This window comes from Podarcis muralis, chromosome 3 (assembly GCF_964188315.1).
Source record: "Podarcis muralis chromosome 3, rPodMur119.hap1.1, whole genome shotgun sequence".
Taxonomy (NCBI): Eukaryota; Metazoa; Chordata; class Lepidosauria; order Squamata; family Lacertidae; genus Podarcis; species Podarcis muralis.
In genome coordinates, this window is record NC_135657.1 from 68,534,497 (window position 1) to 68,560,195 (window position 25,699).

The following is a 25,699-nucleotide window of genomic DNA, read 5'->3' on the forward strand; positions in this document are numbered from 1 at the left end:
GAGATTCTTCTCAGTGGAGAATTTAATGGGGTATCAAACCCCAAAACAGATCATACAATTTCTAATGATAACAAAGGTGTTTTACCTAAAACGTTGAAATGGTAATGTTATGGAGAAACTTTCACACAACCAATTATACCTTTTACGCTATTCCACATAATTTTTATTTGGAATTGCATTTTTTCCCTAGCATCTCCTCCTCTGATTAGATCTTAACATGGAAATTGGAAGTCCAAGTATATATGTGGACCAGGCGCCATTTGTTAACAGATCACAAGGAAGTAAATGTCGTTCAATGGTCAATCTTATATCACATGGGAGGGGGGGACCTTTACAGCAGGAGTGACTAACCTGTAGCTCTCCAACTGTTGAATTTTAGCCCCCATCATCCCCGCCTGTGCTTCTGCCCACATTGCCCTGGTGTCGTGGTTGCCTCGCCCCCAAATTGTTCTGATAAGCTGTGATGCCAGACACACTGCCAGCCACTCCAGGGAACTTGTGTTTAACATCTGGAGGGCCACAGGTTCCCAACCCCTGATTTAGAGCCAAACACTGAATACACTTCCTAAAGCAAATCTGTACATCTTGACCTTTTCCTCCTTATCATTATTAAAATGAACACCTCCACTGTACTTCCATAATCTTTGGATGCTGTGAAAGGGAGAGTTCTAAAGAGCAGCTTCTTTTCAGAACAACTGGTCCTAAGAAGGTTTGGGACTGAAGATAATATGAGAATGCTTCTCGTTCCGTGTTTTGCTTTGCGCACAACACATTTGTTTCAAACCCAAGGCCTTCGCAATACAGTAAGATTAGCGTTTCAAGTGCATTTTAAACTTCAACACACGGTACAGCTTCTTCTATAACGCAAGAGATTCAAGAACGCGAATGTCAAACACCTGAAGTCAATTTATTATCTGTGATGAAAGATGTCAGAGAAGGTGGCCTCTTGGAATTAAAATACTTTTGTCTTAAGTAAAAGGGGAACCAAAACATATGCGGGCGTCTCTCTGTACAAATGTTCGCACAGGTTGATCAGTAAAGTCGGTACAACAATTTCCGTCTAGTCGCTCTCTAGATGGGCAGGGTTATAGTCGGGGTCGTCTTCTTCATCCTCCAACTCCAAATCATCCATTTCCTGGAACAAGGATTCATCTACTTCCACACTGTTTCCAGCTTTGGGGAGAGAAGAGAGATAAAACTGTCATTCTAGAGTCATTCTAGAGTTCAAAAGCCCAATACCAGATGGACTGCCTGCTATGCTTGCTATGAAGAGTCAACGCCACCTACTGCTCTACATAGTTATATTAAACAGATTATCTAACGCAAGCCTGATGGAGAGGTCTGGCGGGCTGCATTGTGTCTGAGGTTTGTGAACTAAAAGGCAGTTTAGATCTCCACTGTGTGCCATCAGTTGCTGTGAACAACATGCATTTGGGGTTTGTTATATGGAGTATCCCAATTCTTTCTTTGCCTTTTAAACATTTTTAAACCCAACACAGCCTAAGAAGTGTTTGAGTGCAACAAGTTATGGGGAAGAGGCCCTCAAAACAATAATCTTGAAGTTTTCCCAGTTGCCTATATTATAGGGACTTTATGTCTCCTCTGGTCAAAAATCAGCTTTGGGAAAGGGTTTTACGCTGAGGGAAGGATTAAGCCCCTGCTCTCCTCACTCTCACTTGTTCCGTTCTGAGCTTCCACAAGCTGCTTTGGATTAAAAAAAAAAGAAATATAGGGAAGAATAATTGGATTCTATGTAACCTGCAGTTTGTGTCTATGATTAATTAAACCGGAGCATTCAAGTGCTTTCCATTCCAAAAAGGCAAAATGGAACAACAGTGACATCTTCTGGACAGTAAAGTGGCTTTTATTTTCCACATGTTCTTTGTTACCTTGGTCCCTTTATATTGAGGCTACAATCTCATGCAGTAAACCCCATGACCATCTCCTTCCATATGAACCTTCCCGGACCCCTTCTGAGGCCCTTCTTCGTGTGCCTCCTCCTTGAGAGGTCCGGAGGGTGGCAACACGAAAACAGGCCTTCTCTGCAGTTGCTCCCCATCTGTGGAATGCTCTCCCCAGGGAAGTTTGCCTGGCGCCTTCATTATACACCTTCAGGCACCAGGCAAAAACTTTCCTTTTGAATGTTTCCTTATGTTTAACATTCCTTTTTTTAACCAGGCCTTTGGTTGATTTGACTGACATCCTATGCCCTTTGAAAATGTGGCTTTTGCGCGGGGGGGGGGGGTTATTGGGTTGTTGTTATTTTTATAATATATTTTGTTTTTGTTTTGTGAACCGCCCTCTGGGTGTAAGGCGGTATATAAACTCAATAAAAAATAATAATAGTAATTTGCCTACATTATTAAGGCTGCATTATATCTCTGCTTCTCTGGGGAATAACGTGCATTCTTTTGACTTTTAATCATTACCTTTCTGTTTTGTCTTTACGCCAAGCAGCCAAGGTGATGAACCTGAGCCTCTCAGACACCCAAACTAGGCACTACCCAGGGTGAGACGTGATAAGCTTCTGCCTGTCTTTGACATACCCCCTCCCCTCACAGGTGAAGAGCTTTGCTACCCTCCAGCTTCCATCAGCACATTGGTCACATTTGGGGGGTGAATGAGGATGACGAGCCGGGCAGCCATCCCTTTTTGCAGTGACACATTCTGCGCTTCACACCAGGTGCTTAAAGCACAGAACTGGCAAGCAAAACATTAAAACTTTTAACCCCTTCCAAAAGTGCCAGAGGCAGCATTTAGGCCGCTACCAGGGGCAGATTTTGTTCTCGGTATGAATAATTACAATTTGTAGCAATGGAAATAGGAATCGCCAGTTACCTTCTTCCAAGAACTGGATATCAGATGTGTCAAGATTATGATCAGTTTCGAACAGCTGTTTCCCTGTAAGAAATAAGAACATAATAAATTAAGAACAGCCCTGCAGGATCAGGCCCATCTAGCCTAGCATCCTCTTTCCCACAGTGGCCACCTAGCTTTCGGAAGTTCATTTTAGGGGCCTCCACCCGCTCTGGCCTACAAATCCCATCAGCACCAGCCAACACAGCTGTTAGGGAATGGCTGACATAAGGGAACTGATACCTCTTACCTGTTAGTTTATTTTTGCCCGACTGTTCTTCCTCTTTCACCTTCTTTCTTTTAAATTCTAGCATCTCTAAATCAAATTTTGCTTTCCAGCTTAGAAAATTTTCAATGGTGACCGGGGTGCCATGGAAACATTGCTACGCAGAAAGGCCAAAACAAACAAACAATATTAATATACAATTCAGAAAACAAAACAATCAAGAACACACAAGTCTGCTCTAGTTGTCTGATACTCTTGGACTGCAGGACGAATGAGAAACACTCTGCCCCCATTCATCCTCTAAAGCAGGCTTCCTCAACCTCGGCCCTCCAGATGTTTTTGGCCTACAACTCCCATGATCCCTAGCTAGCAGGACCAGTGGTCAGGGATGATGCAAATTGTAGTCTCAAAACATCTGGAGGGCCGAGGTTGAGGAAGCCTGCTCTAAAGGACTAAAGGCTGCAGTATACACTGGGGAGGGTTTTTTGGGTTAGTGTGCTTGTGAGCTAACTTCTTATTATTTTATTAATTTATAAATCACATTTCACATTGAGTTTCAAGGCAATTTTTTAAACATACCCTAAAACCAGCTAGAAATAGTTTAAAACATTGCCAACCCTGCCCTCCTTGATTGTTTTAATAACAATACCAAAAAAAACAACAACCCCCACCTAGGGGAGAAACCTTTTCATTCAGCAGGAAAGCTTATCGGAACAAAAAATGTCTTCAGTTGTTTCCTGAAACTACAAATAACGGGTGCCTGTCATATCTCTGCAGAGATTTTGTAACAGAAAACTGGGGCAGCTACAATGAAATCCCTGCTCCAAGTTATTGTGGAGCGGTTTTTTTCCGCTCCCCCCCCCCCCTTTTCCTAAGCCTCTAAGCCGCCTATCAGCTGTTCCGCTGATAACCCGCTTAACAGCTGATCGCGAAAAGCCGCTAAATCGCTAATAGCGCTAATCCGCTTAGCCGGCAATGGGGTTGCTTCGCAAGACGAAAAAGCCGCTAGACGAAGAGAATCGCGGAACGGATTCTTTTCGTCTTGCGAGGCACCACTGTACATATTGGTACCAAAACCTTGAATTTGGTCCCATAGCTTTGGGAATCATTCAGTTGAAAAGATGGGTGACAGATCTTTAATAACAACAACAAGAACAACACTTAGAAGAGGTTGCTGGATGAGGCAAAGTGAGTTTAACAGCCCTCCTTAGTTACCACGAAGTGTATCAAAGTAAAGCTACCCTTAGCCAGGCTGGGGAGCCCATTAAGATTTCTTGTAGTCAGCAGATAAGAAAAACAATTTCAACTAAACTTTCACCTTTTCTGCTTCCTCTGCCTCTTTCTCCTTCTGTTTAGTTTCCTCTTCCTTTCTTGTTTTTATCTGATCTACTATTTCATTTAATTTCTCTTGCACAGCCGATACTAGTGTGAAGATCATTACCATGCCCAGGTTCTCGTCTGCCTGAAATACAGAAAAGTGTTTAGCAGGAAATGAAGTCACATCATGGCACAGCAAAGACAAAATCTGTGGGAGGAACGTTGCCAAGCAGGCAGAAAATGGGGGGGGGGGGGATATAGATATACTGAATGCAAAATCCACATGGAGCAACAGCTTCAAGATCAATCACTCCTATTTATTATTTGTATTTAGCAAGACTCATATTGTCTCAGACCTGCAATTCCCAACTAGTACAAAAACAGCACAAAGGCCATCTTTGCACTTTCCAATGCATTGTGGGATAGAATATCCTATAACAGGTTACTGTTACGTTGGCCAATCTAGTTCTGATGCGACAATTAAAAAAGCAGACAAAAATAACATCAAAACCTGCAGATATGCCTTTGTAAAATTCATAAATCATTTCATAAAAGGGAAAAATAGATGGTCTATTATAACGAGAAATAACTAACTACCCTGAAATGTTTCCAAAGCCACCTGCAGACCCTGGAATTCATGTGATCATACACAATGTAACTTAATGCAGGCTAAAGCAGAATCCTACTTTGATTAAGTCCCACTGAGCTCAATGGGACTTGCTTCCTGCTAAGTTCATATAAAGATTTCAGCCTTAAATTATCCTTAACACTCTGCCATATTGCCAATGGTGGTGCATAACAGATTCCTCACCACCACTTCAATGCAAACTTGCTTTTTTAAGGTGTGGTGGCACAATGCCAGGAGTTTAATAATAATAGTAATAATAATAATAATAATATAATTCAGAATAGTGATAAACTAAAGTGTGTATTACTGGTACTGTGCAAGATATTTTCAAGTGCTCTGTCAGCTAATGGAGAGGGACCAACATTAGCTGAATTGTTTGTTTTTGAAGTAGATTTATATTTATCCATTAAGTATTTTATCGACTCTACCTATCTGCAGAACCCATTATCCTTGAGCTTGAAAAAACAACCACACCCTTTATTCCCTTCTTTGTAAAGGATTTGCATGGCTAAGCATGGGGTAATAGCTGAACTTGCTGCATCTTGATGTTATTAAACGTTACTAAAGAGGAGGCTGCTTACCTGTTCCCGCAATAATTTCAGTATGTCTGTGATGTCACTGTCCTCAAGATTCTCTTGAGAGAGTAGTTCATAGAGGGGGATTTCATCAGGATAGCGCTCTGCATATGTGAATTTGAGGGTTGCCTGGACAGCTACAGTGCAACAGAAAACATTAGAAATCATTGCTTCATGCTGCCAACAGCACCTACTGACATTCATTATATTAGAAGCAATTTACACAACCTAGTTATGACGAAGGCCCAACACACAAACACACCAGTGTGCAACCTGCAACCAAAGTGAAGGTTGCTGTTTTAAATGCAATAAGGAGGTGTCTGATTCTCGTGCTAAGCCCTCTAATGCAGTGTTTCCCAACCTTGTGCCTCCAGCTGTTTTTGAACTACAACTCCCATCATCCCTGACTAGCAAGACCAGTGGCAAGGGATGGTGGGAATTGTAGTCCAAAAACAGCTGGAGGCACAAGGTTGGGAAACACTGCTCTAATGAGAGTGTAGCTCATTTTTCCTTACTGCATTACAGTGGTACCTTGGTTTGCAACCGTTTTGGATTACAACCATGTCAAACCCGGAAGTGCATGTCCCTTTTTTTGGATTACAACCCTTTTTTTTGGGGGGGGGGAGGCCCCATTGGCAAAAGCGCACCTTGGGTTACAACCTGTTTGGGTTTACAACCGGACCTCTGGAACGGATTATGGTTGTAAACCAAGGTACCACTGTACACTCATCCTTTCCCATGGTGAAAATATAAAAATGCTTCAATGACAACATGCAGCTGCAACAAAAGACGCTACTACTACGCTTGTTGTTGTGTAGTGGGCCTAACAATCTATATTTTTGTTTGTTTTACTAAATCCTTCACCTTATTCTGTCATGGAACCCAATGCAACACAGATGCGGTTTCCAGGCTTGTCTCCAAACTAGACCCTGACCAGACCTAGACTTGGTCTGTTTCAGCTAAGTGGTGTCCCCTTAAGGCCATACATGGCTTGGGACCAGTTTACTTGCAGTACTGCCTTACCCCATATGTGCCCACCTGACTGTGTCAATCTGCAGACCTGGTACTGTTACACTGCTATCAACGGACCACCTCCTATCAATTTAGAAACAATCAAGTCTTTTAAGCATTTTATGCCAAATGTCTTTTCTTCGTGGGAGATCTCTTTCCATATGAAAGTTCAACAGCAGTCAACTTACTTTCGTCATTTTCTCCTGCTTCAGATGTCACAGTGATAGTGAAACTTATTGGCTTTTCTGATAACACTGTTGAAGAAAGAAGTCATAAATGAAGACAATAAAGGTTCTCTCCCTCTGCCACCCAGAGGCTGGTTGGTTTTGTCTCCATCAGCCATAACACAATAGCTTCTGCTCTTTTCTTTAAATTGTTTTGAAATTGGATTGAAATTCAAAGACCAATTAGATATCGGCTCACCAAGATCCCAGAATCAGCTGGACAGGAATAACCTCTATTAACTCAAGAGCCTTTCCCCTCTGAGGAAGGGGCATAGCTTAGGGTCCCTTCCAACTCTACAATTCTATGATTCAATGGAACTGTATTGCCCTGGTGAGCAACCTGGTCACTGAATTCCGCACCAGCTGAAGTTTCCAAACCATCTTCAGATGCAGCCCCACATATAACACGTTGCCTCTTATCTGCAATAAAAGGGATAACACTACTCATCTACAGCATAGGCTTGCCGCACAAAACTTCCTGGTTTATTTAGTGCTACACAGCCAGTTTCATTGAATGTATATGAAGCATGTGTCCCATACAAAGCTGTAGCAGTTTTCATTTGTGTCAGTGTAAAGTCAAAACAGTGATTGCTAACCTTTTTGGCAAGTGTGACACATAAAAATGTAGGGCAAAATCCAAGCTAAGCCATACCCTGAATACACCCATTAAAATAAATGGGGTTAAGCAATTTATGTTCGTTCATTTCAGTAGGTCCACTCCAAGTATATCTAAGCTTTCTCATCCTTTACTTATAGTAGCACAGCATGGGACAGGCAAGCAGGTGTGCAAGCCTGATTTTATAGTTCAGAAGTACTACAAACACCTGTTGAAAGTTGCCCATCTGGGATCCAAAGTGATCTGGTATTACAGACATAATAACTATCTGCCACAGAGGCTTCTTACAGCACAAAAGACCAAAAACCAGGCCTAAAACCAAGGGATGTTTTGATCCAATCCCAGAATCATGTGAAGCAATGTTTGGAAAATGAGAGCGCACAGTTGGATCTCTGGGACAAAAGCAAGATCTGCCCCCAACCATTTCATAATACGGCTCCAACTGCACTCCAGGACACTTATGATTTCAGCAGAATGTGGTTCCACACCATATTGTTATGTCTTGGCTTGTTTTAACATGGTCTGTAATTTATTTGCTAAACCATCTTGGGAGCTCTTTTATTAAGATCAAAAGGCAGGATGATTTTTTAAAATTAATAAGTCTTTTACAGTCGTGGTATTAAGAGATTTAATGACTGAATGAGGGTGAGGTTTTCACGAGACTACTTCAGTCTGTGTGATTTGTTCTGCCTTGCTCTTCATGGGCCACCAGCATGGCAGAGGGGGCACCTCATGAGAAGCTGTGAAGACCCTAAGAAAAGCCCTGCCTGGATCAGGCCAGGGGCCCATCTGGCTTATGGGGAGCCTGAGAGCCGAGGACACAGGAGCGAGAGCACCGTCCCCTCCACTATCCGGAGGGAGCTGTCCCTGCTGCAAAGCGGGGAGTGCAAATCCCCACCACCCAGGATCCCGAGGCAAAAGTTTGGCAACTTCTCCAGTTAGGATCGGGGGCGGGGGACACCTTGGAGGGAGGTTTCCCACTTCGAAAGCCGGAAGTTCGGAGCAGGCTAGCAATGCGGGCGATCGCTGCGCCGGGAGGCAGAAGTGTGGAAAGATCAGCTGCAGCGCATGCCGGAAACTTGGCGCCGCCGCCGCCGCCGCCCTGCGCGCGCCCACCTGGCTCCGCACGCGGCGCCCCCGCTCACCTGTAAAGGAGTCCGGGTAAATGGACTCGAGCGCCTCGAGCTCGTTGCGCTGCTCCTCCGCGTAGTCCGTCATGGCCCCCCGCGGCCGGCCATGGAACCCTCCGGCCCGCAAGCGCCTCCGCCGGCACAGCAGCGGCAGAAAGGAAGTCGGCGGGCGCAGGAGACAGCCGAGGGAGGCACAGCTCAGGCCGCCGGGACGCACGCGCAACGCGGCGCCGCCCACTCGGCCTCTCGACTCCTCGGCCTGGCAAGGAAATCCGTGGCTCTGGCCGACGATTGGTCGCGCCTGCCGCCGAGGCGCGCAGGCCCGGTGCTTTTCCCACGGCTGCCTCTTCGCCTTGAAAGCAGGCGCGTCGCTTCCCGAGATGCTCGCTAGCCGGCAACGGCTGCCGGGAAAGAAGCGGGGGCTTCCCTTCCGCTTCGAAGCGCTTTCAGTATTTGTTTCTGTTGGTCATGCGGAGAAGGGAATCTGGGGTTTCGACGGGTTGCAACAGTCCTTCAGGGATAACGGGGAATGGAAGGGAAACACAGAATAGCAGCGCGGCACATTGCAATCCCACGGATCTCTGCCCAGAAATAAGTCCTTTGAGTTTAGAGAGACTTGCTTTCAGGTTAATGTGTGTTAGCACCGCTGCTTTAATTTCTATTCTCACCTCCAAAGCCCCATATGGCACCAGTCCTAACGCTTTCCTGTTGTTATAAGACTGCATAGAAAGAGGGAGGAAGCGTTTTTAAAAGCCAGGAAAAGGGGGTAAATTAATTGAGGAGGGAAAGCAAAAATGAGGCAGCGATAGGAGTCTCTCAAAATGAGGTGAGCCCTTGGACCACAGGTTCCTCACCTGTGATACAGAACAGGGCAGGTTTTTAGGCTTGTGGATGCACGTCAGATGACTGGGAATGTTGAGAAATAGGAGTAAGGAGCAGGCAGTAGGTATGTGCTGCCAGCTTAATATTGGAGGCATTCTTGACATGCATGCAAAAAAATAGCGGAAGATTGTAAATTCAGACTAGTAATTCATAACACTGTAAGGGCATATTTTCCTTTCCCATCCTCTAATGTTTTTATAATGGAGGAGGGAGTAAACAGCAGGTAGAAGTACTCCATAGTAGCCAGCTGGCAATACAAAGCAAAAAAAAAGGAGATGATTCAGCTGTCAGGGGACATGGTTATCCTCGATTCAACTCATTGATTTTCTGTTATTGCGAGATCCCTTAAAAGCTTAGCATTTAACAACCTAAAAATACTTCTAAAGAAAAGAAAAAGCAGAGCCATTGCATTAATTTTTTCTTTTAAATCTAGACATATTTTCTCAAGGATACAGTTGCTGGTGAATGTACACAAGAAATAAATACTGTATGTATATATATATAAATCCCGGACTGCATATCCTAAAACAGATATGCCAAATCCCACAATGAAGATCTGCACGCAGAAGATGATGGTTCAACTGGTAGCAACAGAGCGCAGTAACAAATAGTGAAAAGAAGTCAGCCTTTTCCAGGAAAAGCTATATTTTAAAACAACATGAATAATTGAATTTCCCAGAATCTTTGGTAGTATTCTCTTGTTCATTTCCAGTTACAATGTTTTAAGATTTACTATAAAATAAAGGGATTGTATTGAAAGGGTGAATAAACTGTTGTCTTCTTAAAATTTAATATCTTGCTTGAAACACTTTGTTTGAAACTGCATAGGTAAAAAATAAAAAAGGTAAAGGACCCCTGGATGGTTAAGTCCAGTCAAAGGCAATTTGGGTTGTGGTACTCCTCTCGCTTTCAGGCCGAGGGAGCAGGCGTTTGTCCGCAGACAGCTTTCCAGGTCATGTGGCCAGCATGACTAAGCTGCTTCTGACGCAACGGAACACCATGACGGAAGCCAGAGTGCATACAGAATAGCTGATCCCCCAAAACTTTGAACAACCATCACCCTTTGGAATTGACAGAGAACCAAATTTAAAATGAAGTTCTCATTATACAGCCATTAACATTTGGATTCAAACACTTGCCTCAGTCGACAGATTTCATATTACACCAAAGAGCAGCAAATAGTTGATCCATTTATTACGTTTTTGCTATGAGAACTATTCAGATTTTCTTCCTTAGGCACCCAAGTGCCTTGTCTTTTGCCAATTCTGAAAGCAGATGAGTTTTCCAAGATAATTTATTATACTCCACATTTCATTCAAAAAGCCTAAGGCTGTAATTCTATGAACATTTGCTCAGGATGGGATATTCCATTAAACTCAGAACGGCCAAATTGTAATTAGAGAGAGTTGTAAAGCATATGGAAAAGGTCTGATGGAGCTATAACAAAACATTTAACAAAGGCAGAAGGGACATGAGATGTATTTGTGAAATCTCCAGCTGTGCGTAACTAATTGACTCAACTACAATTATCTTTCTTCATCCTATCATTCTTTTTGTGGTGTTCACACCCAGCCAAGATACTTTATAAATATACATTCATTTGAAGCATTTCTGTACTGTCCTTCAGCAGATTCTGTGGAATAGCTTATGAAACACATAATAAAGCACACGCGACTGGGAATATAAAAACTGCAAAAAAATATATATTGATAAACCTGGTGCCAGGCAGGCCTCTTTGAGGAAGGAATTCCACAGAGGGAGCATTCTCCATTCGGTCACCACTAGCCTTGTCTCAGGTAACTGGGGACCTGTAGGATATATTCCAAAGATTAAGTTAAACCTCATGACTTTGAATTGTTCTTAGAAATGGGGCAGGTGCCAGCACAGCTGAGATGTGTTCCCACTGACCAGCCCCAGTCAATGGTCTGGCGATTGTATCGTGAACTAGCTATGTGAGGCTACCCTTGGACTTGGTACAGAAACTCCAGCTGGTGCAGAATGAAGCAGCTAGACTGTTGATGGGGACAGGTGGCCAAAAGCATTTGACACCTCTACTGAAACATCTGCTGGCTTCCCATATGCTGTTTCAGAGTTCTTGTATTGATATACAAAGCTCTGGACAACTTGGGTCCAGGATACCTTGAAGACCTCCAGAGTTTCCCCTCATGTTACAGAATCCCTATCTGGGCATTTGGAATTTCTGGTTCTATGCTGTGGAATATTCCACATACTTCCATAATAAGAGATTTGGCAGGAAGAGGAAGATTTTGGAGAAGATTTGCCCTCGGTAGAACTTGTTTCTGAGATTTTAGCGTCTCTATCCCATCGTACCACTGCATGCATTATTTAATTGTTTTTCTTTAAGCCTCACTCGTATTATGCTCCTCCATTGATTTTGTCTGAAGCAAGGATTGTTTGTTTTTTCTCCTTAAGTGAGCTTTGGAATGAGCAAAGCCTTTCCATGCTTTAATTTTTAACTTAGAAAACGCATTAGTGAAGAAACGGAGATTGAGATGACAGTGGAACATCAATACAGTTGAGATATAGGAAATTTGGACAGCCAGTAATGAAAGTCTGTGTGACAGTGGTGGTGCACTGCCAGCTTGCTAAGACCATGTGATCATCAATAAGCAGATAAATTGCATCCAGCATCAAAGAGGCCATGTATGGGGGGGGGGGCAGATAGAGCAGTAATGTTTTCACTTCCTCATGTATGCATGTTATTTAAGAAGTAGATCTTGCTTGGTTTCATGTTTGTTTGCTCCCAAGAAACTATGCATAGGATTGCAGCCTTTTGTCCTTTCAGATGTAGCAACCCCTTCCCTTCTGTATTATAAACCTGCTGCTCGATCCTATTTGTATTAACTCAGAGGTAAGTTTCACTTTGTTTGAAGGATTTTGTTCCTAGGAAACACATAGGATCATAGTCTAAAACCCATTGAACTCAGTGGGAATTGATCACTGATTCAGCATACGCATTGGAAATCAATCATCTTGCATTTACTTACCAATCATTTATCTGCATGCATAAAAATTGTAATTTTGGATAGAAACTGGGACATAATTATTTTTAAAAATCAAGTGCACATGCTAGCCTGTGTTGCAAAAACAGGTACAAAATATGCTGTGCGATTTTATGACTGTTTACCCAGAAACATTCTACTTGGCAAATGAGCTTAGGATGACTGCGGACTACTTGTGATGCCGTAGAAGCTGTTGGCAGCTGAATGGATATAAATGAGGACCAAGGAAAAGGCCCTATTAATCAGCAAATCTTTTCTGTGAACTGCCCTGAGACCTCTGGGTATAGGGCGGTATATAAATCCAATAAATAATAATAAAATAATAAAACGCAGGGGGTCATGCCATTCAGCATTGCCCCAGTTTCTTCCACTTGGAGGAGGCGAACTGCTGAATAATACAGGTAGGTGATCATCTGGCAGGAAGATGCTATGGAGTGATAATAAGGCAAGCTCACTTGCTGAGTGTGATTGTGGCTTGAAAACTGATAGTACATCATTGCTGATATCCATGGTTGAAAGCTGACCTAGGTCTAGTGGTGGACCTAAGAAAATCTGGTAGATGATGTTGGGTAGAAGCTGGTGGAGTCTCTACTCAGAAGCCGGAGAACACAGCAAGGCTAAAGCAGGCTGATGCTTATGGCTGAAGTTCATTTTCGGAAGCCAGACAACAGAAGCCAGTGCATATTTGTGGACTGAAGCCAGGACATGGATGTGAATGAATGGAGTGTGTGTGATGAATGGATGTGTCCACTGGTGTTCTTCACAGATGTCAGCTGGCATATGTTTGTATGAGTGAATTCCCATTTGAATGCTGTTGAGATGAAATGAGTGCGTGTAGGTGTGTGAATATCATGTGTGAGAGGTGGACTATGGCTATGCCAAATAACCAGCTTTATATATTTCTGGCATATTTAGACTTCTGAATGTTCTGGTCTTGCTTGTCATGCAGTGAGATCAGCTATTATGCATGTGATTTGCAATCTCTCTGCTTTAATGGATCAGTTCCTGATCTGAGTCAGGTTGTTCTCTGAAGCAGGCTTGATTTCTTGCCAGATTTCTCTTGGAAGATTTGAATCACATAAGAGGAGGAGCAGAAGAAGAAATGTGGCACCCAGAGCTCTTTTACTTTCAGAGAGTAGTAAAGGGATGTTGTTGTTTTAATAGCCAGGATAAAGAAAGGAATCCAGTAGTGGAAAAGGAAAATGCTTTTTGAAGAAGAAAGGGTATAAACAGGGAATCGCATACTCTCTACTACTGCCCAGGAAAAATGTCGCGGCCAGCAAACAGAAGACCAGAGAACCCCAAAATAGTAAGTCTTATTTGGACAGGTAAATGCTACCAAATATAAAACTTTCCTTTTTAAATTAATGTGCTGCTCTGTTTAATAAGAACATGTTTTGCAAGCTAGGACATATAGCTAAGAATTTCAACATGTTTAGGGATATAGAATGCATTTTCATCTTTTGTTTTGAAATGGGAACCCAGGAGAGAGCATTTTAGTTGTAAAGATTCAGAAAAGGGCAGCCAGAACCATCAAAGAACTGGAACAGCTCCCCTGGGAGGAGAGGTTACACTGTTTGACGCTTGCTGGTTTGCTTTAGGGAAAAAGCGAGTAAAGGCTTTTTCTCCCTCATTCATGATACTAGAATCCAGATTATTCAATGAAGGTAAATGGTGGGATATTCAGGACAATACTTATTTGCACAGTGTATAGAGATTTGCTGTCACAAGATTGGTTTTAATGTCAAGTCATGGAGTTCTTATTATGTAAGGTGTTGGTGGTATATCTGTTACTTAACAGTTTAACATTCCCATGGTTGAATTATTTAAGTTTTTCTGTTCATAAGATGATTATATTTATTAGTTCTTCTAAAACAAAGACACTTTAAAAAGAAGGAACTACTTCACTCCATGCATGGCTGTCGGTGATGGGCACCAATTTGGATGGCTTTAAAAGAGGATTAGATAAATTTGTGGAGGGTAGGTCTATCTGTGTCTACTGGAAATCTTTCTTTCCTTTTTTTGTGGGCTTCCTATAGGCATCGGATTGGCCGCTATAGGAAACAGAATGATGTTTGGCCTGGCCCATGTTCTTATTTGGGGCCCGAGAGCAATTTTCAGTGATGGTGTAGTTATTGTGATGATTTCCAGCAAGATCACATTTTTTGGAAGACCCGTGAAACCTTTGGCACCTTCTGCACTAAGCATTTGAAACAGTATCTTGCCACTTTAAGCAGCCATAGCCTTCCCCCAAAGAATCCTGAGCACTGTAGTTTGTTAAGGGTGCTGAGAGTTCTTAGGAGACCCCCTTATTCACTGAGCTACAATTCTCAGAACAGTTTCAACAGCCAATCCCTCTTCCCAGATAACTCTGGGAAATCTAACTTTTTCCATAAGGTGTTGTCTGGTGCTGCTGGAACACCACATCTTTAGGAAATGGAGGAAGGGATGTCACCTTTCACTCCACATATCAGCAGTATAACATATGCACCTGTAATGGTTCTAGGGGTTGCTCGTGCGTAAGTTGCCTCCACTCCTGGCTAGGTTACCTGGTTGAACCCTTTCTGTCTGGACAGCCTCAAGTTTCGTGGCTGTCTCAGTCGCTGGCAGATTCCGTCAGTGGGCGTTTCTTGAACCTTTTCCAGCATAAAAGCTCTTTGACGCCAAGTCTCCTCCTACTCTCCCTGCACGGAAGTCTTCTGCGCAAGGAGGGTGTGGGCAGCGGAGGACCCGTACTCTCTCCGCTGGTCTCCGGCGAGGAGTCCTGGAGCCTCCTCTCTGATTCCCCCATCTGTCCCCCTTCTCCACTGGTGTTACGCTGATTTCCTTCCCCAGCAGATGGGCTGCCTCTCTCCCTACTGGGACCCTCTCCGGCATCCCTCTGGAGCCTTCCCTCCGCCTCTAGCTCCGATGGCAGTTCCCTGACAGCACCCCACCATTCCTCTAAAGTAGTGGTTTTCAGGCCTTTTGGGTTGAGAAACCCTGTAATATATCATCCTACAGAACTCTTAATCCCTCTCCTTGAGCTACCTACACACCTACAAAGCCAGGGGAGGGGGAAATCAGTGCGAGAACTTGCAATAATTTATTTAACCATTAGAAAGGTGCAAGAGAGGAAAATGAAGTCCCTGAGGGTGGGAGGTTTTAAAATTGTACAGAATTTTACAGCAGGGCTGGCCCACCCATGAGGCAAGGTGAGGATACTGCCTCAGGAGGCAGGACTCACAGGGGCAGCAGATCCTAATGTAGAACTCCCCCCCCCCCCCCCGTTCCTAACTTATATTTTCACTCATCTCTTCTTCCCTGGTGAGGGGCAGGGTGCCATTTTGTGGTTTGCCTCAGGTGCTAAAATATCTTGGGCCCCTGGGGAATATATTTGGAAATTAAGGATTCAACTTCAGTTGGTTAATTCATGGCTAAGTAGGAATTTGAACTCAAACCTTACAAACACAATCGGTTCTCTCTCTCTCTCTCTCTCTCTCTCTCTCTCTCTCTCTCTCTCTCTCTGTGTGTGTGTGTGTGTGTGTGTGTTTGTGTGTCATTAGAGTGTTACAGCCAGAAAGAAATAGAAAATCAAGTTAAATATTCTGCTTTTCTACATTTTTTTTCCATGCCGGCACCTGTTTGTAAGCTCCTTAAACGTTTATAATTCATTGAACTAACGGTCAGGGGTCCCTTTAAGATAAATTGATTTCTTAAAGGAAATGAGTTGGTTTTGCAAGATGCTTCTCAATGTGGCATCAAAAAGACTAGCTATCAGACCTGCTCTGTGTCTATATATGAATGATTCAGGAAGATATATTTTTTCCCTCAAAATGATACTGCAATTTTGTCCATTCATCACCACCACATACAAGCACCCTTCCTTTCTCGCTCTCCTAATTCTGATCATCTATTAAAGATTCCCCTTTTTGGCCACTAGATGGAAGCACAGTTAATAGCAGCACCACCAGTTTTATTGTTCCAAAAATGAATCTCTGATCACTTGAATCAATTTCTTTCCCCAAACATTGAATACTCTCACTGGATTATAGTCCCCCAGAGGCTAATATGCAATTAACATACAGCTGATCAAGTCTTACATGACACCAAGGAATCAAAAGAATTGATTCCAAACATTTGACTTGTATATAATTCCAAGCTGCTTTTATTCCTTAAAAAAAGAAAGAAGTTCATATGCAGTTGCATTGTGAAATCTAGGAGTGTAAGGCATTATATAGAAGTTTGCCAGACATATTTTCCCCTGTGCTTGTTTGAATCACCTCTGTGTAAATTTCATAATATCCACAGGCTCTGTCTAGGCCGCTTAACTTGCAATAATAATAATAATAATAATAATAATAATAATAATAATAATACAATTTATTATTTATACCCCTTCCATCTGGCTGGGTTTCCCCAGCCACTCTGGGCGGCTTCCAACAAAATATTAAAACATAAAGACCCTCAAACATTAAAAACTTATCCTTACAGGGCTGCCTTTGGATGTCTTCTAAAAGTCAAATAGATATTTATTTCCTTGACATCTGACGGGAGGGCATTCCACAGGGTGGGTGCCACTACCAAGAAGGCCCTCTGCCTGGTTCCCTGCAACCTCACTTCTCGCAGGGAGGGAACTGCCAGAAGGCCCTCAGCACTGAATCTCATGAACTTCTTTCTTTTTTTAACTGAGCGATGGGGCTGGAGACGCTCCTTCAGGTATACAGGACTGAGCCTCAATGGGACTTGCTTGTGAGTAGATATGCATAGGGGTTGTGCTATACAGTGATAGTTTCAATGGCTATTTGTGTTTGCCATGAGCCTGCCAGGAGCATTTGGGTGTAACTACAGGTGACACTTAACTGTGTCACTTGTAATGTGCCATATTTTCTTTACCTTTTCCTTTACTTAATTGCAGGTATGTGACAAGGCAAGGGGCTATTTTATTTTATTAGCACTGCAACCCTGGGGAGGCCATTCAACTGTGATTGCAATGAAAATCAGGACTCCGTTCTTTGCACATCACTTGCAAGGCACTGTGTTGGGATTTGTCCTCAGTTCCTGCAGAGTCGATGTGAAGCCCAGTGGGCCTCCCAAGAGTCTCATGAAAATAAAGGATGTGAGATGGCTTGGCCTCCTCTACACGATGGTGGGGCTCCCTTGGCAGACACGTCAAGGTCGAAAGGGGTCCTTCAAGGCAGAAATGCTGGATGCTGTGGCTATAGGCAGGGATGAGGAATCTCCAGTTTGCAAGCATATTCTGACCCACCAGTCCTCCTATTTTGGCTCACCAGTGAGGAGTGGGGCAGGTAAAGAACTGCCTTGGCTGAAGTGGGCTTACAGGCACCCCAATTAGCTTTTTGTTGGAGCTTGAGATGCCCCCACAATGCTATGTGCACAAAGAGCTTCTCCGTGAGGTCTTGCAACATAGTAAAGGATAGGAGGGTCCACTGAGTATTCAAGCTGTGCAACTCCCTTGCATTTCAAGGGCACAAGTGTAGGAGCCCCTTGTGAGTGCTTGGCTAGTTTTCACTAAGGCTACCATCTTAGGCACACAGACTTGGATGGAGGCCCCACTGAACTTGCTTTGGAACAAACATGCAAGCCACTGGCAGAAATTTCCAGAGCTGTGCTGTGTGAGTTTTTGTGGTCCTGAAGTGTACTTTAAGGCTGTGATGTGCCCTCTAGAGACTTTGTGAGCACACAGTGATTCCTGCTCTCTTCTGGTTTCATAGAAATTTCACAACATGGTGGAGTTTTGAAATGCAGTTGCTTGTTCATTGGGAGAGTGGAAAGGTGTGCTTCTGGAGACATTGCAAAAGAAACCATTTGTGCGCTTGTTATTACTCACCTGATTCAGTGTGAATTATTTCCTTTCTAGTTCTAAACAGCTTTTGCATTTCATTCCATCACATTTCCCCCCTCCTTGCTTTCTATCTTTCGAACAAAGCAATTTACAGGAATGTGTGACTTTATTGTTCTCCTCCCCCCCCCCTCTCTTTTATATGCTTCTCTTTGTGTTCTAGGACTGGCATTTACCCACCTTTTCATCCTCTGCATCAGCACATCATATGGTATGCTGAAAGACTTCTGCATCTACCCTATAATATATCTCCCTGGGAAACTGGGATTTTTTGAGAGTTCGTATTGGGTATGGTCAGGGCCAGCCCAAGGCATTTTGGCACCTGTGGTCAGAAGAAGGGATCAGAGAAGATCTACATCAGGAACAAAGGGGGAAGAAGGATAGACATTGGGATCTACTGCCCCAGTGGATCCAGCCGCCTGAGGCAGTTGCCTCACCTTGCCTTGTGGATGGGCTGACCCTGGGCATGGTCAATATGGCACTGTGTTACTAGTTTTTGGACAGTGCAGGCAATTATGTAATTATGCAGCACATGCTGAGTTCATTGCCTTTTCGTTAGACAGGATATTTACAGAAAAGCTTAGGGGTGGGGTAGGATCATTTGTTTCCTCCTAATTCAGTATATTTAATAAGCCATGACCATTGCTTTGTATCTCCCTTAATTGGCAGAGCAGAGAGCTTTTTGTACTCACTTACGGCGCTTTGGTGGCTCAGCTGTGTAAGGATTATGAAAAGGATGAAGATGTGAACAAATATTTGGACAGCATGTAAGTAGCCAGGACAGGTTCAAACACGGTTGCATATCAGCTTAGCAGGCAATGATATCCATTTAACATTGCTTTCCTCATATCGGGATCTGTCGGGGGGGGGGGGAGGATTAAATCCAGGAGATTGGTGGAACTTCTGGAGGGGCTATTTATCCACACAAGATTTGGTTTGTTATTCCATCCCTTTCTAGGACAATTATCAAATCGCTTTTCTAGCCCCTCGAGGTCTGGCAAGATAAGTGATGGGAAATGGCACTGTAATGTATGGGATAGATGCCATTGGCTGGCATAGTCCTATAAACTTCCATGGGAAGGTTGGCTCTCAAGATGAAGCCAGTATTTTCTCAGGGAGCTTTCAACTGATGGGGATGATGATCCCCTCGATGGCCTTTTTGACAGCAGGTTAAGGTTACCAGATTTTTTTCAATGAATCTGGGGACACCTTTCAACTTCAATAGGAATGATAGGATTTTGTCAGGGGATTGATTTGTAAATTCAGGGACTGTCCCCGGAAAACGGGGATATCTGGTAGCCTAACAGCAGGTTCTGCAGCTACAAGTGGGACTTTGCTGATCCAGACATGTCTTCTTTGAGTATATTCCATTTCATCCATCTCCCAGTTCCCACCCAGTTTTGGGGTCCTTCCCCAGCCCCCCAGCAGTCAGTCAGCATGCAGTGACCACTGAGCTCATCAGTCTCATTGTGGCAGTGGGAGAAGGCTGTATTGCAATGCTGAAATGGACATTTAGCATCCCTGGAAATAAACAAATATTGCATGACTTTGAACTTCCGCCTACAAGAAATGTTTGTGTTATATCAATTTACTTGGCTATTATAGTCTGTTTTGGCTTTGTGTCATATGCTCTCATCCTATATTACTTAAATGCTTTCCCATTAACTGCAGTTGGTTTTCCGGTAAAGCTGATTGTGAATTGTAACTAAGATTAAGAGAGAGAGAGTTTAATGGAACTTTTCCCCGAATTCATTTAAACTTCAAATGGATCTGTTAAAAAGTTCCATTAAATACTATCTCTTCCATTTTAAATTTTAAAGCCTTTCAGGCTGGCAAAAGCAATATGTTGATTCATTCAAGTTCCTTATACTTGGGAATTCCTTGGCAGCAGCAGCTGGTAACAGTTTTATTTGGTGGTGCTGCATTTTTTAACCTTTCTGTTTTCACCACAGTAAGACTTACACAGCACTTATTCAGGAAAGTGTGCCTTTACACGTGTGCAGAGTGCCATTGTCTCCTCTATAAAAAAGCAACCCACCAATTATTCTCTGTACTTCTATGGACTTGATTGACTTTGTCCCACCCAGCAGCTGCTGCAGCTTTTTCTGAGTGAACGCAGGAAAATGGTTAATACCAAGCTTATTGCAACATATACACAAGCCACACACTATTTCTCTTCCCAATTTCCTATTTTTAAAAAAAAATAAGTGCAAAATGATTAAGTAAAAACAAATATTTATTTCAGAAAAATATTCATTGTTGCTTGCTTGCTCTCTCTCTATCAAGGTCACAAAACAAATGTTAAACCAGGCTTCCTCAAACTCAGCCCCCCAGATGTTTTGAGACTACAGTTCCCATCATCCCTGACCACTGATCATGCTAGCTAGGGATCATGGGAGTTGTAGGCCAAAAACATCTGGAGGTCCGAGTTTGAGGAAGCCTGTGTTAAACTAACAAACAAAATGGATTCAAAGTAGAAAACACTCCCTGTTGTTTCTCTGGCCTTCAGGGAAACAGCTCCAACCGTGCTCAGAACCAGTGTATGATTATGGTGGCTAATGCTGTTCTTGAAACACTCCACTCATCTCTTCTGTAGTGGCTGTACTGGACAGGCCTCATAACAACAGATGTAACAAGAGCTTTCTTACTAGGGCCGCCTTTCCAGCAACCCAATCAGTCACATGGTTTTTCTGCTTAGAGACACATGAGAGGGACCTTGTCAGCAGAGCTATACCTTTGGGTTGGGATCATCTGAGTGATTCAGAGAGTTGGTTGGCTAGAGATCAGGAAATTGACCAAAAATGCCTCTGTAAGTTCAAAGAAGTATCAAATGTGCACGACTGACTTTTTGTTCTCTCTTTCTTCAGGGGGTATAACATTGGCATCAGGTTAGTTGAAGACTTCTTGGCTCGCTCCTCTGTGAAGAAGTGCCGGAGTTATTCTGAAACGACAGACATAATTGCACAGGTATGCACACGTGCTGCCTCGACGAGGCAAGGCTATGTCCAAGTGTCCCTATCTTAGCGAGGATGATCACAAGAATGATCTCAATTTTGGGGGGAGGGATCCAGTTTCCAGGCATTGGCTGGCTGGGCAGGACAGAAGCACACATCCACCCAATCCATCCACCACACACACACCCGGTGCAAAAGAGGGTTTGATTTGCAGTATTAGTGCCTTATGTAAATGGAGGTAACATGCTGGTTTTTTTTTTACTATAATAATGCCTATTAATAAAATCCCATTAGCTGTCATGGGTTTTGAGGAAAGAAAATAGCTCATGTTTCCCTTGTAAAATTACAACATGGAGTTAGATGGAAACATTTAATGAAACTGGGTGGTATTTTGAAGAATATAGTGCAGCAGAGAAAGGAGCAGCAAAGGTCTAATGAAGGGCTCTTTGCATAAATTTCTGAAAATGGCATTGCAGTAGTGGCACAATCAGAATCAATTTGCTGCTTCAAAGGGGCAAGCAAGAGAACTAATAAAAAGCAAATAATGTTACATAGATATGGATAGAAAAGTGCACAAAGCCGACTTGTTCCTGCAGTGCTTTAATGCTTTCATTTACTTAATTTAATAAAGTATAAGTAAACTGTTTCTTGGGTTTTTTTATTCAGTGGTGGAAATTTCACAAGTACTCTACTCCCATAGTAACATGCTATCCATATTTATAGTTTTAGTTAAAGGTCTAAAGCCTGTTTCTGGTTTTTGTTGAAGTGGGGGAGGGGGGGTGCCACGCTCAGCTGCTTTATTTCTAGTAGTCCCATTTTGCAATCAAACTGAAAGGTACCCAATCACCAGTGCGTTGGTTTGGTTTAGTTAAAAAGATAATTAGATACGGTTTAATAATAAAAAAGGAATTCCCTGGATGCCTAGATTCAGGTTTGGGGCAAGTTCTATTTGGTGAGAGAGCCCCAGCAAAGATTTAAAACATACAGCCAAAGTAAAGCATGGAAATATAGGCTGTTAGACCTTTAAAATATCCCCTTCTAAGTTGCTTCCAAAATTCTCCGCTTCCCTTAGCATAGAAAGAGACTACACATTTGGTAAGTTAAAAATGGTTTGCTTACAAACTCTTCAAAGGTCAGATTTGTGTGATTATCCATACAGCAGCAAGAAAAGACAGGCAGTATAACCTTGGTTCCAAAATGGTGTCTGTTCCTAAATTATTTGTATAGAAACACAATGATAACTTGGTTCAGCCATGCAGTCCAAACTTGAGCATGCAGCTTAAACCTCCTTACTGGTAGGTAGTGCTATTTTTCTAGAAAAAGAGGTGCTGAAACTCAACATGAATACCTCCCTTGTTCTTAAAGAATGACAGTGGCACTCTATATTCATTTAGTACCCCTACTGCAAATTGGAATGCAATCCAGGCCTACAATGGGCACAATCTTTCCCATCTTATTATGGTTATGAAAATGAGGTGATAAGCCCACATAAAGTCACAAGCTGCCCAATGTGAAACTGAGCACGCTGTAAGCAAAAAACAAATAAACCATTTTTACATACCTGTTAACTGGTATAAAACAGATGTAGCTTTGGAGGAGATGGAAAGGGACCATGTAATCAAGTGACTGCAAAAAGGGAAATCAATTGTAGTGATCATATATCCATCAAATGCAGGAGATCCATTTTTGCATTTGAAATTTGTGAAAACTCTTCTACAGTTAAGTAGATTTCAAACCTGATTTCTTGCTGACTACAAACAAATGTTCATCTGCACTGTCTTAAGCCAGGAAAGGAAACCTATCATTTCCCATCTGCCCCAGCTAGTCTGGCTAATAGTCAGGGATGATGGGAATTGTAGTCAAGCAGCATGTGGAAGGCCACAGGTCCCCCATCCCTGTCTTAAGCTAACAAACTTTCCTTTGGTAACCATTTCCATCTGAAAACTTGGAGATAGTGTTGATGGGATGCATGTTCTCCTCTCTATTTCCAGGTTGCTTTTAAGATGTATCTGGGTGTTGTGCCAACTGTGACTTGCAGTAATTCCACACGGTTCTCCCTCATTCTGGACAAGAACCCCTTGGTGGACTTTTTGGAAGAGCTGCCGGCGGGGAGATCTTCACTTTGCTATTGCAGTCTCTTGTGTGGGGCCATAAGAGGTGCTCTAGAAATGGTAAGCAGCCAACAGCTGCTTTGGCCTCCTCTGCTGCTGTTGTAATTATTAAAACTAATAGGGCTCATCCACACTTCTGCTTATCCCATGCCCAGAAAGCATGGGTCTGAGTGGTTTTCCCCTTGCCCAGTTCCTTTTCCACGAAAACCCATTCTTTAGTGCTAAATTGGAGCAAACGTCAATCTGGAGAAAACACAAATTGCCCTTTGCTCCAAAACAGCACTAAAGAGCAGCTTTCCCTAGGGGAGAGCAGCAGGGCAAGAGGGGGATAAGCCGTTAGTTATTTGCCACCCGAAAGGTCTCTGGGTAAGTTACATTTAAAATATACACCCACCCAAACAAACACCCACCTACATTCTATCATAAGGGGTGGCACCTGAGCCTGTCTTGTGACAGCAATGCAAGCCCTGGCTGACCCGTGCAAGAAGGGCAGAGCTACATTGCAGTAATTGTCTTGCCCTTGGGTAGGGCATTAAGAAATGAAACTGGCCCCAAGGGAAAGCCACAGCTGCCAGGATCTGCACAAATCTGAAAGCGAAAGCCGGAGAAAACAGAACTGTGTTCGCTGTGTTTTCCAAACCAGTTGTTTTGTGGAAGCTACATTGTGCTGCTTAAAAAAAAAAGTCTGCTTATTTAGATAAGTGCTAATGGACTTGTGTGCAGCTGTGTCAGTTAATGCATTCTTCTTTTAAAAAAAGAAATAAAAAAGCAGGCTAGCTGTGCCCTTCTGTACAGAAAAGGGGGAGGTCACAATCTCAAAGAATGGGCACATCTACATTTGGGGGTCACTTTTCAGTAGAATTGACCTGAGCCTTGGAAAGCACATAGAGCTGAAAGGGGAAAGACTGTCACTCTACAGAATTTCACTTTGGGCTGTATCTGCTCTTCAGCACTTCATGGCTAAGCAGGAAGTATGTGAGGGGCTCAGAAGCTTCATGGGCACCAGGCAAAGACCACAAATGAATCACTGCATTCGCAGGCACCATATTGGCAGCCCCTGGCCCCCGTGTTTCAAGGTGTATTTTGCACAAAGAAAACACCTTTTCATTTCCTTTTTCAATCTTGCTGTAGCTTTAAAATAAGTTTGAGCTGCTGTGTTTTATTCTCCGCTCTTTGTTTTTGACCTTTGTCAAGGTTTGTCAGCATTTCATTCTGCATTACATTTTATTCCCCTTTTAATCGGCTGTTGTTGTTTTAAACTTGTTTGTTTGCTTTTATTCTATAAGCCCCACCCACCCAATATAGTGCACCCTCTTAAAACTTTTTTTAAAAAAACCCTGCAATGCGGAACAACAATAAATTTTCTTTCACTTACTTAGCCAAACTTACTTATTTTCAGATACACCTGGCTGCTGAAGTTACTTTCATCCAAGACACTCTGAAGGGGGATGATGTGACAGAAATTGGAATTGCATTCTTAAAGAAGATTGAAACCAGGAAACACAAAAGAAATAAGTGAAGCCATATCTGAAGTAACTATGTGTGGACAGTTAATATTTTTGACCCTCTGTACCTGCCTAGAAAGATGATATTCCTGATCCAGAAAAGGCATTCGATACAGAACCGTGGTGTGGATGGTGCCACTTCTGGATCAGGCCCAGCAATCCCAAATGTTTGCTATGTGGGGCATGAACTCTGCACCAACCCAAAACCCAACATGGACATGAATGGTGCATGGTTCTCCCTTCTGGCTCAACTGCAGATGAGTCCAGGGTGTCTTGCAGGAATGGCTGCCTCTCCTGCATGCGTAGGTCATCCTGCTCCACAGTCTTCAGCCAGGTAAAGTTAGATGGGTGGCTATGAGGCACAGGAACTGACTTAGCGGTGGCGCACTCACTGTGGAACTCCCTGCTTCAGAAGGCTTAGCAGCCTAGCTATTTCAGGCTTAAAGAGACTCATCAATGTAGTACTTGTTAGAAGTGTGGGCAAGATTTCTTTTTATTCTTCTGAAGGAGTTGACTATTTCCCCAGAGTGTCTGGGGAAGCCTAGCCAGATCAGCAGGTATAAATAATAAATTATTATTATTATTGGTCCATCTCTTCTTATTCTAGGAATTTCTGCTTCCCTGGTGCTACTATTTTAGTATTTTAGTCATCTGTTTCTCATCAACAATAGTGTTTTTGACAGAGCAGAAGTATACATATACATATGCATATATATTCACTACTGCTGCTTCTGTGCCTTTGATGTTGCCTTTCTTATAATTTCTCAGCTGTTTTCTAACTGGCAATATTCATATGGCT

General features: G+C 42.9%; 2 protein-coding genes across 2 annotated transcripts; one reads left to right on the top strand and one right to left on the bottom strand.

Annotated features, from left to right (window-relative positions):
- Window positions 1-888: 888 nt before the first annotated feature.
- Window positions 889-8,813, bottom strand: RWDD1 (RWD domain containing 1). The gene is made up of 7 exons (XM_028723234.2): window positions 8,599-8,813; window positions 6,802-6,867; window positions 5,609-5,739; window positions 4,401-4,544; window positions 3,107-3,239; window positions 2,839-2,901; window positions 889-1,173 (listed from the first exon to the last, which is right to left on the bottom strand). Exons 1-7 carry the CDS (start codon window positions 8,669-8,671, stop codon window positions 1,061-1,063), a joined length of 723 nt encoding a protein of 240 aa, XP_028579067.1. The 5' UTR covers window positions 8,672-8,813; the 3' UTR covers window positions 889-1,060.
- A 3,428-nt stretch (window positions 8,814-12,241) lies between these two features.
- On the top strand, window positions 12,242-25,450 carry TRAPPC3L (trafficking protein particle complex subunit 3L). The gene is made up of 5 exons (XM_028723227.2): window positions 12,242-13,797; window positions 19,000-19,097; window positions 21,198-21,297; window positions 23,276-23,455; window positions 24,795-25,450. Exons 1-5 carry the CDS (start codon window positions 13,756-13,758, stop codon window positions 24,912-24,914), a joined length of 540 nt encoding a protein of 179 aa, XP_028579060.1. The 5' UTR covers window positions 12,242-13,755; the 3' UTR covers window positions 24,915-25,450.
- The last annotated feature ends 249 nt before the right edge of the window (window positions 25,451-25,699 follow it).